Source organism: Narcine bancroftii, chromosome 1 (genome assembly GCF_036971445.1).
Source record: "Narcine bancroftii isolate sNarBan1 chromosome 1, sNarBan1.hap1, whole genome shotgun sequence".
Classification (NCBI taxonomy): Eukaryota; Metazoa; Chordata; class Chondrichthyes; order Torpediniformes; family Narcinidae; genus Narcine; species Narcine bancroftii.
This window is the reverse complement of record NC_091469.1, coordinates 49,277,640-49,292,571: the sequence shown is the minus strand read 5'-3', so window position 1 is coordinate 49,292,571 and position 14,932 is coordinate 49,277,640. Positions and strand designations below refer to the sequence as shown.

Here is a 14,932-nt window from a genome sequence, read left to right as displayed (position 1 = left end):
TATAGAGGTACCAATGAGAGAGAATGCAATACTTGATCTCCTATTAGGGAACAAAACAGGTCAGGTGACAGATGTATGTGTAGGTGAACATTTTTGGTTTAGTGACCATAATGTCATTTTTAGCTTAAAGTTAATTATGGAATGGATAAATCTGGTCCTCATGTTGGGATTCTAAATTGGAGGAAGGAAAATTTTGTGGAAATGAGAAAGGATCTAGGAAGAGTGGATTGGGATGTGCTTTCTGGAAAGTGTGTGTTAACTAAATGGATGGACTTCAAAGGTGAAATTTTAAGAGTGCAAAGTTAGGATTAAAGGTAAAGTTAACAAGCATAGGGAACCTGGTTTTCAAGAGATATTGGTGATCTGGTTAAGAAGAGGGAGGTATCTGGCAAGTATAGGCACAAGAAAACAAAAAACATGAGATTGCTTTGGCAGATCATCTTTTTCTGGTTATCCATCCCGTAGGATGATGATGGTTCCTTTCAATCAGTTCGTGGGGTTTGATATAAGCATCCTAGAGTGGCTGTACAAGCACTACTTGCCACATCCTTGGCAGGTGAGGCCTGGAGGGGCAACGGGGAATGGGGGAGAAGCTCTGTTCCTGTGCCTTTCCTCTGTTGCCTCTTTGAGCTTGTTCTCAGCAGCATCCACACTTTTTCTGATGGCGTGCCTCCTCTGCGAGGAATCTTAATCCAGATCCTCCCATGATGATGGGGTAATGTCGGCTTTCTTGAGGCTTCGGTTCAAAACATCCTTGTACCGTAATCGCTGGTATTCTCATTTTTGGGTACCACTGGACAGTTGGCCATACAAGATGTCCTTGGGCAGTCTTCCGTCAGACATTCTGATAACATGTCCTGCCCAGCACAGTTGGGCTGACATCACCATGGTTGAAATTGCTGGCATTCTGGCATGAGAAAAGATCTCAATATTGTAGACCTTGTCTCGCCAAGTGATCTTTATCATAGAACGTAGGTGACGCTGCTTCAGATGGTCAAACTGACATAAGGGACTCTGATATGGGCACCATGTCTCACATCCATATTGCAAGGCTAATATGACAATGGCTCTGTACACCTTGCACTTGGTGAGCAACCTGATGTTCTGTGACCAAACCCGATCTTTCAGCTGTCCAAAGGCTCACCAGGCCCTAACTGATTCTTGACTCAATCTTTACCTCTAGAGATGCTGAGGATGTTATTGTGCTGCCCAGGTAGCAAAGCTTGTTGGCAGCATTGAGACCAGTTGGTTCTTCACAGGTTGAGCCAGGGTCGGCGCCAAGGGGGGGCACCCGCAGGCATTGCCCCTCAAATGAGGTGCTGTTCCCCCTCCATACAGTCGTGGTCATCACTCGCCGCCATACCCTCTCCTACCAGTGTCACTAGCATCTAGCTTGACGCATGCTAGCGATTCTCCACCAGCCCTCGGCCACATCACTAGCGTGCGCCAAGCATCAGTAGTATCTTGTAACGCTTGACACAATAAAAGCAGGGCCCTCTTCTCCCAAGTCAGAGGGGCGGATAGTGTTAACCTTCGTCAACAGGTACGTCCCAGCATCCAATAGCACCACCCCTTCCCACCCTGCCGAGTGAGTTTATGAGCGTTCTACTGCACCAGTGAGTACAAAACTTCTGTCTTTTTCAGGCTGGTTGTCAATCAGAAGCTCTTATCAGCAGTGGCAAAGCGACTGTTATCTCCTGTAAGTCTTCAAGAGAGTGGGCAACCACTGTACAGTCATCAGCAAACAGCAGCTCGTGCACCACAATGTCCTTGACTTTTGTTTTTGCTCTCACTCTTGCGAGGTTGAGGAGCCACCGTCAGCCCTCATTTGTAGGAAGACTCCTAACTTCAGGTCTGATGTGGCATCCTGAAGAACAGCAGCAAAGAATAGTCCAAACAGAGTAGGTGCCAAAACACAACCGTTTTACACTATTGCTGATGGGAAATGGATCTGAAAACTCACCACACATATTGATGCGGCCTTCCATACCTTTGTGTAAATGATGGATGATGTGGGTTAGGCATGGGGGACAACTGAATTTTGATAAGAGCTTCCTCAGGTCATCTCTACCAACAGTGTCAAATGCCTTGATTAGATCAACAAATGTGACAGAGACACGAAGTTGCATTGGAAAATAATGTGAAGGTAAATCTGAAGGGTTTCTTCAACTATATCAAGAGTAAAAGGATGGCAAGGGACAAAATTGGCCGTAATGGGGGAGATCTTCGTTTTTTGGGATCAGTATTTACCCAGGAAACTGGCATAGTGTTTAAGGAAGAAAGGGAAACAAACAGATGTGTCATGGAACATATGGAGATTAAGGAGGAGGAGGTGCTTGCTGCCTTACAGTGAATAAGGGTGGATAAATCCTCCAAGGTGGATATGATATTCCCTCGGACCATGAGGGAGACTAGTAGAGAAATTGCAGGAGCTCTGGCAGATATATTCAAAATGTCCTTAGCTACAAATGAGATGCCAGAGGATTAGCAGGTAGTTCATGTTGTCCTGTTGTTAAAAAAAGACTCAAAAAGTAAACCAGGTATTTATAGGCTGGTGAGCCTGATGTCAGTAATACGTAAATTACTGGATGGAGTTCGGAGAGATAGGATATATAGGTTTTTGGACAGCCAAGGGCTGATTAAGGACAGTCAGCATGGCTTTGTGTGTGGCGAGTCATGTTTAATGAATCTTGTAGAATTTTTTGAGGTTACCAAGAAGGTAGATGAAGGAAAGGTTGAGGATGTTGTCTACATGGACTTTAGTAAAGCCTTTAAGAAGGTCTTACAAGGAGGTTAGTTCAGAAAGTTAAGACACTAGGTATCCATGGAGAGATTGTAAACTGGATTCGAAATTGGATGTGTGGGAGAAGACAGAGAGTGGTAGTAAATGATTGCTTCTCAGACTGCAGGCCAGTGATTAGTGGTGTGCCTCAGGGATCTGTGTTGGGATCATGTTGTTTGTTGTCTACATCAATGATCTGGATGATAATGTGGTAAATTGAATCAGCAAGTTTGCTGATGACACTCAAGATTGGAGGCGATTTGGAGAGCGATGAAGATTTTTAAAGCTTGCAGAGAGATCTCGACCAACTGGGAAAATGGGTCAAAAAATGGCAGATGGAGTTTAATGCAGACAAATGTGAGGTGTTGCATTTTGGAAGGGCAAACCAAGGTAGGACATACACATAAATAGTAGGGCATTGAGGAGTGCAGAGGAGCAAAGAGATCTGGGAATACACATACATTGTTCCCTGAAGGTGGTGTCGCAGATGGACAGGGTTATAAAGAAAGCTTTTGGCATCCTAGTGTTTATAAATCAAAATATTGGTTATAGGAGTTGGGATGTTATGCTGAAGTTGTTTAAGACATTGGTAATGCCAAATTTGGAATACCGTGTGCAGTTCAAGTCACTTAACTACAGGAAGGATATCAATAAGATTGAAAGAGTTCAGAGAAGATTTACTTGGATGTTGCCGGGTCTTCAGGGGTTGTTATAGAGAAAGATTAAACAAGTTGGGACTGTATCCCTTTGAGCAAAGAAGAATCTGATGAGATTTGATAGAGGTTTACAAGATTATGAGAGGTATAGGCAGAATGGATACGAGTAGGCTTTTTCCACTTAAGATTGGGGGAGATAAATATGAGAGGTCATAAATTTAAGCTGAAACGGGAGAGGTTTAGGGGCAACATTAGGGGAAAGTTCTTCACTCAGAGAGTAGTGGGGGTGTGGAATGAGCTGCCATCTGATGTGGTGAATATGGGCTCAATCTTAAGTTTTAAGAATAAACTAGATAGATACATGGATGGTAGAAGTCTGGAGGATTATGGAATGGGAGCAGATCAATGGGACTAGTGGAATAATGGCCAGAACAGACTTGTAAGTGTGAATGGCCTATTTTCTGATGTTGCATTCTATGGTTCTAAGAGATCCAGTATTGCCCTCTCTCTAGTTGGTACCTCTATAATGATTTAGAAAACTTTCCTGAACATATTTGACAATCTCCAAACCATCCAGCCCTTTACAGTATGGTTTCCAAGTCAATATGAGGCAAGTTAAAATCTCCTACCATCACAGCTTTTTTATGTTTTCTCCAGCTGTCTGTTATCTCTCTACAAATTTGCTCCTCCAATTCTCACTAACTAATGGGCAGTCTATAATACAACACCATGAGTGTGATCATACCTTTCTCCTTCCTCAGCTCCACCCATTTAGCCTCAGTAGGTGAGGCATCTAGTCTGTCCTGTCTGAGCACAGCTGTAATATTCTGAGCCAAAAGTCCTTATCGAGTCTGGTTCAATAAAGAAGCTAGTGTAAAGAGGACAGGGTCTCAAATAGGATTGGTGAACCAGGTTGAGGTGAAATATGGTGGATGGAGACAGTAAAATGGCAGATAGCAAACAAAAGGAGATAAATAAACAAAGGGCTCAGGTGGATGAAGAGGAGTTAAAAAGAGTTCATTTGGGTGATTAGAATACAATAACTGCCAGTGCTGGATCTGATAAGAGGTGAAATTGATGATACAAAGAGAAATAGAGAGACACACAGCACAGTGACAGGCCAATTCGGCCCATGAGCCCGTTCCGCCCAATTTACACCCAATTAAGCTACAACCTCATACATTTTTGAAGAATGGGAGGAAACTGGAGCCCCCACGGAAAACCCACGCAGACATGTGGAGAACAAACAAACTCCTTACAAATAGCACGGGGTTCAAACCCTGGTCCCTATTGCTGACACTGTAAAGGTGTTGAGCTAACCACCACACCAACCGTGCCGTACTCAAGCCTGAGTCCTTCCTCAGGAAGGCCGAAAATCAGGCAGATGTCTGAACAAAAGTGTAGTCAGATGGAACCAAAGTTGAGGATTGGGGTAGGAGGAGGCAAAGAGAAATCTTCATCTTTCACCCAACTAGTCTCTGCATTCAATGCATCATCCTTGAATTTCCACTAGCTGTGAAAGGACCCACTACCAAACTCATTTAACCCTCCCCACCTATTTTCTCCTTCCGTTGAGATTGCTTTCTGATTCCTTTGTCCACTTATCCCTCCCCACCCATTTTTCCGATACCTGATACTTTTCCCTGCAACCTCTGGAAGTGCAACATTCGTTCTTTCATCTCCTCCTTCACAATTATGCAGAGTCCCAGACAGCATTTTGACGTGAGGCGAAGGTTCAAGTGCACATCTTCTGCATTTAGTGCTCCTAATGTAGTTTTCTCTACATCGGTGAGACCAAATGCAGAGTGAGGGACCCTTTTGCAGAGCATCTACACTCTGTCTGCAACGGCCATCATGAGCTCCTGCTTGCATGTCATTTCCCCTTCCCACACTGACCTGTCCATTGTGGACTTTCTCCACTGCTAGACTGAGGCCCATTAGAGAAATAACACCTCACATTCTGCCTGGACAGCCCAAGGTTATGGATATAGATTTTTTTTTATTTCAGTTAACAAGTCATCTCTCTCTTCTTCTGCACCCCTTCTTTCCTCCTCATTTCTCCCCCTTCCCAATCACCCCCACCTTCTTGCTTGTCACAGCATTGAAGTGTGCACAACATTTGTTTAAAGAAAGTATGTGTTAGGAGACCAAATTTATAAAATGTTTTGTAATGTCAAGGCAGTTCTATTGATATTTACCTTTATGCTCTGTAATTGTACCAGGAGGGACCTTTGCTACCAATGTTTCTTCAAGGAGGTCAATGTCATCACGTCGAAGCTCATCTTTAGATCCATAACCTTGGTCTGACTGAGCGCCTACAAAGTGGATACAAAAATCAACCCAATAGGTACCTCCTAAATACCCAAATCATCCAAATACCAAAAAAAATTTAGCTCAAGCACTTTTAATTTAATGTCCTTCAGACTACAATTAAGAGTTCACCCTCGTATTTGTTTACCACAAGATAGTAACACTTTACGAAATACTGCAGAGGGCACTTTGGAGTAGTGTGTGCAGTTCTGGTCATCACCCTATAAGAAAGGATGTGATTACAATGGAGTGAATCCATAGGGAATTCATCAGGATTTTTCCTAGATTAGAGGGCTATAGTTATCAACTCAGGCACTTCCCTCAATTTGAATATTACAAGAGGAAATGGTGGGTTATGAGAAAAAAAACAATTTTCTCTAAGACCACAGAGAGCCACCATTTTCATCTTTGCATTACATTCTCAAAAGTTAATCCCCCAAAAAATTAAAAGAATTTTAAAAATCCAAGATGGTTGCTGATATAAACTAGTCCCAGGCCAATCCAAAAGGATATTTAAGTCAAAAACTAGATCAACAAATACAAAAAAGGACTGGATATTACAACCGTTCAATTATCAGCCTCCAACTGAAACTTTTCATGTGTATATTAAGGCAAGATAACAATTCTAGTCACTGATCATATTCTTTCCTATCTTACTATGCATCTACAGTGGGTGGCACAGTGGTGTAGCAGTTAGCGTGATGCCATTGTGGGGTCTGCGTCCCGGGTTCAATCCATTACTGCCTGACATTATCTGTGAGACCACATGGGTGTTCTCTGGGTGTTTCAGTTTCCTCCCACTCACCAAAGGCACATGGTTAAGTAGGTTAATTGATTACCTGGGTGTAATTGAGCAGTGTGGACCTTAGGGCCGATCATTGTGCTGTATATCTAAATTTTTTAAATTAAATTCTCCGAAGTTTTTTTTTTTCCTTATTAAACTCACACTGACTCAGTCTTGGTCAAAACTTTGGATCACTTAAATTGGAAATTTTTTTGGACGAAAATATACATTGCAAATTAAGATTCTTTATTAGGAACAAAGGCACAAGAACACAACCAGGAAAATATGTTTGAAATAAACCATGTGATTAAGAATCAAGGAAAGGAGACATCAACACAGATATTAAATTATCAATCAGCAAGTAGCAACTCAAATAGACAATGGAAGTTTAGGCTGGGCCTGGAATCATGGAAGATGCATCTAATTTCAGTGACAGAGCTAAACAGAAAACTACAAGATCAAGGAGATTTCCAAGTTCAAAGTATTTTGTTTAAATACTTAGGTTTGGTGACTTGGGAGTTTCAGAAAAAGTGTGCTTCAGGACAGATACCATATGATTTTAAAGGGTTATCACATCTTATTTCAAAAAAGGACTATATGAAGATTATTACTGACGCTAATGCAATTCAGAACTTAATACCTGTGCTACCGTGATTATCAGTGGAATCTAGTCTGATTAGGTCTCGGACGAACACATGTTCCCCATTGTTAGCATCATTAGAACTATCCACGCTACCATGGCTCACAGCATCCGTATCACTTCCACCTGTTCATGATATCAAATGAGGCAAGGAAATGTATAAACAAATTATCAAAAAAAGTTCTCCCTTGTACAAAATTTATTTCAAATTAACCTAACAAAACAGTAATACAAAGCAAATTTTAAGCCTTTGAAAATCAATTGTTAAATTATTCCTTAATTATTGATTAATTAGTCACAAATTGCAAATAGAGAAGCCGTGAAAGAATTTGAACATATTACAATGGTCTGAATTTTGCTCAAAGTAAAGACTCAAAATTGTCAGCCTGCATACTTTCTTATGGAGAGTGGGTTTTTGCAAGACGAGCTACTATCAGCTAAACATCAAAAAACATACATGCCTTTCTTAAGAGTATCTCCAATGTGAGACCAGGAAGCACATGGGCAAAACTTTGAAAAAGAGCAAGGAGTTATTCATTATCCATGCAGTCTTCAGAATGTACCTAAGCATTGCTGGCAAGATTAACATTTAATACATTTGGTAGGGCATTGCAGGATTTAATTGAATGACTATGAAGGAATAGCATTGTGAGAAATGGAGGGGAACCTGCAAGAGGCATTGCCTTAGGTGTCTCCCTCTCTTGCTCTTCTTGACGAGAGAAAGGGGTTGCAGAGTAATGGGTAACTGGAGTGAAATTTGTGTAGAGAGAGTAGTGAATTGAATTAATATAGAATACCAAATGAAAAGTGAATCACAACCAGATGGAGAAATACCAAGTAAAAAATAAGTGCCCAAACTAACAATAGACAAAGTTCAAGTTATGGATCTCAACATTTTATGCTAATTTTCATTGTTTATGAAACTGTTAAAGTGATTCTTGAGAAAAGAAAAAAATTACTGGCGAGTTTCGACTATGGTAATAAAGCTAGTAAAAGAAAGCATGCCTTTCAATTCACTGGAAAAACAGCTAGCTTTGAGAAACGTGTGCAAGAATGACTGAGTAAAATCCAACCTCATTAAATAGAATAAATAACAAAACAGATCACCGTTATTCAGACAAATCTCCTGAAATATCGAGTGCTGTTTTATTAGTGAGTATTTGAAAACAGGGAGACTTGCAAAATTGGAACACAATTTACAAAATCCAGTTTTTAAAAAAATGGTTAAAATAAAATTGCAAATATCACCCAGTAACATTAATGGCCTCATGCAGTCAATTCTGAACAACATTTCTCAATGTTTGAGCAATTACAGCTTCCAAAATTTGATCTGTATTATCTTTTAAGACTATACATTGATACAGCAAATCTTTGGAAAAGCGTTCACAATCTAAACTGCGTTCATCTACTGAGGGGATCAAAGATTAACTCAAAGAGAGCTAGAATGAGACAGGGTAGAAATGTTGAGGTTTCACAATTTTTTGATGATGTACAATATATAACATTAAGCTATAATTTCTAACAATCACAGCCATTTTGCAAAATTTGCTTCTGAATTTATACTTGGCTATGCACCAATCCTTTTAAAAGTTTTATTCAGTGGAACATCTCAGTTATTTACATTTGTTCCGTTTATTTCACAGGTTTCCTACACCACATATTCAGGATATCAAACAAATGCTTGTGACCTATTCATTTTTAACATTCTCTATTCCAGATTTCCAGTTTTGTACAAAAGCACATCATCATTACTTAATTGCTCTTGTAAACAATGGAGCTCCTGTTCTCAGAAGTCCTCAATTAGAATTATAGAACAAAGCCATGCCAAAAAAACAAACAAACATGGCTTTTTTAAGTTGTTAGGCAATTTAAAGAGAAGTGAAGATGTAAATAAAATACATCTTTTGTTCCTCTTTTCCTAACTTGAATCTAATTAATTATATTAGCTTATCCACACTTCCTGTTGCTTTCCACATTTACTGAATTTGACTGCATACAAGTCCCAAGGGCATAAAAGATGCGAGTGAGCTGAACCAACCAAATGATTTTACTGTAACTTTCCGAGAGCTATCAGCAAGACCCCCATGATCTTTTGCCCCTTCCACCAGGATCACTGTCACGCCAGCAAATGTGAGCTTTCATCTCCATGACCTTGTTCGCTTGCGGATTAGTGCAGGCCGCTACAACCTCCATTTCAGCAGAGAATATTAAGAATTTTTTTTAGCGTATTTACAGGTAAATGTCTCAATTCCTCAACCAACCTGCACAAAGCACGGTTAAAAAAAACTTCAAAATAAAGCAGTTTAATTTCACACAACAGATCAGAATCATAGCATTCACTTTTTTTTAAATATTTTATTTTTGATTTTTTTCAATAAACAATATATTAAACTTTTCTTACAAACAAAAACAAAACATTCCTTCTCTCCTATACATACAGATCCACACACCAACAGAGCTAACATATCTTTTAAATATATAGAATACAGTTGGAGAAATCACTTTTGGGTATGTATATCAACATTTATATTCCTTTCTGTTACTGTATTTGGGCCCCTGTGTGGCTGCCAGATCTTAACAAAAGGGTCATATTTATTCTTTAAATTATATGTGATTTGTTTTTCCATAGGTATACAGCTGTTCATTTCCGCAGTCCATCGTGCCACAAGTAGAGGGGAGTTGGCCTTCCAAGTGATCGCAATACATTTTTTTGCGACCGCCAGTGCTATTTTTATGAATGAGATTTGATATTTAGTCAATTTGTTTCCTATTTCATTAAAATTGCCTCGTAGATATAGCTCTGGGTCACCCACTAAGGCCACTGTTTAATTTTTCTGTGAGATCTTGCTAAAATGGCCTCATTTTTATGCACGACTATGTAGCATGTAGAAAAGTTCCTATTTCAGTCCCACATCTGAAACACATCTCTGAAATTTCTGCTTTTGATCTATGTAACTTCTGTGTAGTAAGATATAATTGGTGCAGAAAATTATACTGAACTAGTCCATATCTTGCATTTATAATTGATGTTATACTGTCCATACACCAATCTGACCAGCTTCTTTCTGAGATTACAACACCCAAGTCTGACTCCCATCTTGTTTTGCACTTTCACTTTGGAGAGCATAGTACATTTTGTCATAAATTTGGTTGTATACCCCATTCATACCATTTGTTCCATTTCACTAGTTTTAGGTGGGGTCAATGATGGTTCCCATCTTTCTCTTAGGAACGATCTTAGCTGAAGAAAACAATGGAAGGTCCCATGGGACACTTCGTATTTATGTTTTAGTTGTTCGAAGGACACAAGAGTTCCTTCTGTGTACAGTTGAACAACAAATTTAATATTCTATTGCCTATGTTCATGGCAATAACACATTTTTACACAGTGGGACTTTTATTGATATACCTACTTTTCCCTAGATTCTGTAGATTATTGTCAGTTGTTATTCCAAGATATATTATTCCATCAGTCTTCTATTTACATTTTCTTCCTTTTTGATATTCATGTGTCAAAGGCATTATCTCACTTTTGTCCAGATTTATTTTATAGCCAGATACTCCTATATTTTTCTAATGTTCCTTGTAATTATACCAAAGATTTAACAAGATCTGATAAGTACAATAGCACGTCATCAGCAATTTTGTGTTCTTGCCCAACTTTGAAGCTCTTTATATCTGGATTCCTTCCTCTAGCAGAGGTTCAATCGCTAGTATTAAAAAGCTCTGGGGACAGGGGGCAAACTTGTCTACTCGATCTACTCAAGGGAAACACTGCTGACATCTGGCTATTGGTTATAATTTTAGCTTGTGGCTTCTGATATAAAGTTTTTATCCGGTTTATAAATATTCTGCCTATACCAAATTTTGCCAGTTTTAAATAGAAAGGTCCATTCAAAATCATCAAATACTTTTTGCACGTCCAAGGAGACTGTAATACTTGGATTCCATTTGAATTTTGCCATATGTATTATATAAAATAACCTTCCTAGACAATTTGAGGAATGTCTTCCTTTAACAAATCCTACCTGGTCTGTATGTATCAGTTTTGGTAGATATTGTCCTAATCTAATAGTCAATGCTTTTACAAGTATCTTATAATCAGCATTTAACAATGTAATTGGTCTATATGATTAAGTTTTTAATGGATCCTTTTTTTTGTTAGTACTGTAATAAAAGCATTTGAGAATTATTCCGGTAGAGTCCATGTCTCTACTGCTTCGTCCAGAACATCCATTAATAGGGGTATTAGTAATTCTTTGAAATGTCTGTAAAACCTGGAAGGGAATCCATCCTCTCCCAGTAATTTATTAGCCTGTAGGAAGAAGAATCCCCACTTCCTTTTGTGCCATTTTTTAAAAACTACTCCTTTCCCGGTGCCATTTTCCCTCTTCTATCAGAGTCCACACCCTGCCATGTATATTAGTGATTTTTTTTCTTTTAGCAGTAAAAATTAGACAGTTCAATACTGCAAGATTGAATAAAAGATATTTTTCAGTTAGTCCTGTTTAAAAACTGTCTTTTCAATCCTCTTATCTGGCAGCTTTAATCTTTTCACAGCTTTTGTAAAAACTCTTCCACTTCTTCCTTATTCTTTAAAATTCTTCAATTGCCTTCTGAGACATCAACCCTCAGAGTCACTGGGAAGTCATTAAAAATTTTAAGTTTTTCGACTGCAGTTGTCTCTTTACTTTGTCAAATTCTTTTCTTTGTTTGATCAAGGCAGAGCTAAAGTCCTGGAGAAACATTACTTTTTCATTGTCCACCACTAGTTGGCTATTGTTATTTTTTGAATATTCGTAGGATGCTGCTGCCAAAATTGCATCTCTCTCCCAGTAAAAGTTTTACCAGGACTAATCATGGTCATTGATTGCCATTTCTTTGGGGTCCAATGGTTCTGTGTGCCCTATCAATTTGCAGTTTTGTGTTTAGCTTGCTTGTTTTTCCCCAATATTTGTGGGATCCATGTTTCAAAAAAGCTCATCGGGTCTTTCCACTCAATTCCTTCTTTCAGTCTAATGATTCTTACGTTGCAACCGTGTCTGCCTGTCCCGCATCGGACTTGTCAGCCACAAACGAGCCTGCAGCTGACGTGGACATTACCCCTCCATAAATCTTCGTCCGCGAAGCCAAGCCAAAGATGTCTGCTGAACTTTTCCATATGGTTGATCTTGTCCACAATTCCTTTTCTGTCTGTGTCCCACGTTTTTTTCCTTTTTCTTCCAGAGACTTTAGCCTGTCTTTTATTTTGTCCAGCTCAGCCTCCACGCATCATTTGCTCTGTTAAGGCATCCATGATTTCTTTAATTTCCAATATGTCTCTTACCGCTGATTCAATGCTCATAAAGCAAGTACACAAAGTTTCCATCTTGTTCAAGATGTTGGCTAAATCTTGGGCCGATTCTCCAGCTCTGCCAGGTTCAGCCAGTCCCAAGGCCCCTTCAGTGCCACTCCACATCAGGCTTAACTGCTGTTTCTTCAGATTTCATTTTTGTTTGCCTTGGTCGTTTAGTACTATTTTATCCATTTTTGATGATAAAATTCTGATTTTTGAGCTTTCAAACTGTCTGTTCAGATCCTCTGCATGGCCACACACTCCCCCCCCGCCCTGGCAAAGTGTTCACTTTTAATGCCACTTTAATACCACATGGAGCCTCTCCCAGCAGCAAACACCATGCTCCCTCTGCATCCTCACAGCAACCACACTCCTTTAGTCACCTGGGGCACAGCACAGCCACAGCGCTGTCCACTCCAACGGACATGATGCACAACACCCTGCATAGTGACCAGCTCATCTGCCACTAGGCCCAGATCAGGCTGTCGCTTCTCCTCCCCCCACCGTGCACAGGGTCTGCTAGGAAATTGCGGCCGGCGAACAGGACTCATACAGCATCCGCCAGGAAACTGCGTTCAGCGAACAGGAACCGCAGCATGGTAAGGAAATTGCAACTTCGCATACGAGACCCAAAGAATATTTTTGAGTGAGTATTGGGGGGGGAGGAAGAGATGGGTCTTGTATGCTGTCAATTACTGTATATCATATTAGCAAGTTAAAAAGTTGGCCCATTGCATGCCAAAATCCATTGGACCAAACTACACCAATATCAGGTTCTATTTCTAGCAATTGTAAATACTTCTCAAGAGAGAACAGATCCCAAAACTGTTAGAGAAACTCAGCAAGACCAGCAGCAATTGGGAGAGGAATTGTTGAAGTTTCAGGTTGTGATCTCACATTAAGATTGACGTTTGCACAGACACTGCTGGATGGAAAAATTATGATTGTTCTTCCACAGAGTAGATTAAAGGTTCAGTTGCTCAAATGCATGATTTATCATTTGGTTATCCATGCAATATTTTCATGTCCATAAATCCAATTATCAACTCACCTTATCCTGAAATCGTGTTCAGTTGGATCCTTAGTTATGATTCACTTTTAATTTCTGTAATCCTTCACTATAGTTTTCTTTCCATCATAATACTAATAGCAATTTGCACAAATCCAAATGTAAAAAATACTTCAGTACTTTATACTTTTTTTTTCTTTGGCTTGGCTTCGCGGACGAAGATTTATGGAGGGGGTAAAAAGTCCACGTCAGCTGCAGGCTCGTTTGTGGCTGACAAGTCCGATGCGGGACAGGCAGAAACGATTGCAGCGGTTGCAGGGGAAAATTGGTTGGTTGGGGTTGGGTGTTGGGTTTTTCCTCCTTTGCCTTTTGTCAGTGAGGTGGGCTCTGCGGTCTTCTTCAAAGGAGGTTGCTGCCCGCCAAACTGTGAGGCGCCAAGATGCACGGTTTGAGGCGTTATCAGCCCACTGGCGGTGGTCAATGTGGCAGGCACCAAGAGATTTCTTTAGGCAATCCTTGTACCTTTTCTTTGGTGCACCTCTGTCACGGTGGCCAGTGGAGAGCTCGCCATATAACACGATCTTGGGAAGGCGATGGTCCTCCATTCTGGAGACGTGACCCATCCAGCGCAGCTGGATCTTCAGCAGCGTGGACTCGATGCTGTCGACCTCTGCCATCTCGAGTACTTCGACGTTAGGGATGTAAGCGCTCCAATGGATGTTGAGGATGGAGCGGAGACAACGCAGGTGGAAGCGTTCTAGGAGCCGTAGGTGGTGCCGGTAGAGGACCCATGATTCGGAGCCGAACAGGAGTGTGGGTATGACAACGGCTCTGTATACGCTTATCTTTGTGAGGTTTTTCACTTGGTTGTTTTTCCAGACTCTTTTGTGTAGTCTTCCAAAGGCGCTATTTGCCTTGGCGAGTCTGTTGTCTATCTCATTGTCGATCCTTGCATCTGATGAAATGGTGCAGCCGAGATAGGTAAACTGGTTGACCGTTTTGAGTTTTGTGTGCCCGATGGAGATGTGGGGGGGGCTGGTAATCATGGTGGGGAGCTGGCTGATGGAGGACCTCAGTTTTCTTCAGGCTGACTTCCAGGCCAAACATTTTGGCAGTTTCCGCAAAGCAGGACATCAAGCGCTGAAGAGCTGGCTCTGAATGGGCAACTAAAGCGGCATCGTCTGCAAAGAGTAGTTCACGGACAAGTTTCTCTTGTGTCATGGTGTGAGCTTGCAGGCGCCTCAGATTGAAGAGACTGCCATCCGTGCGGTACCGGATGTAAACAGCGTCTTCATTGTTGGGGTCTTTCATGGCTTGGTTCAGCATCATGCTGAAGAAGATTGAAAAGAGGGTTGGTGCGAGAACACAGCCTTGCTTCACGCCATTGTTAATGGAGAAGGGTTCAGAGAGCTCATT

General features: G+C 40.7%; 1 protein-coding gene across 12 annotated transcripts in view; it reads right to left on the bottom strand.

The window, feature by feature from the left end:
• dennd4c (DENN/MADD domain containing 4C) overlaps window positions 1-14,932 on the bottom strand; it is a 190,329-nt gene that overhangs the window by 47,156 nt on the left and 128,241 nt on the right. For 10 of the 12 annotated variants that reach the window (XM_069926480.1, XM_069926527.1, XM_069926536.1 and 7 more), the window contains 2 exons: window positions 7,173-7,298; window positions 5,637-5,753 (listed from right to left, as the gene is read on the bottom strand). In XM_069926480.1, the coding sequence (XP_069782581.1) occupies window positions 5,637-5,753; window positions 7,173-7,298 (243 nt within the window). The remainder of the gene's footprint in view (window positions 1-5,636; window positions 5,754-7,172; window positions 7,299-14,932) is intronic. The other 2 variants (XM_069926546.1, XM_069926553.1) reach the window with 2 other exon arrangements.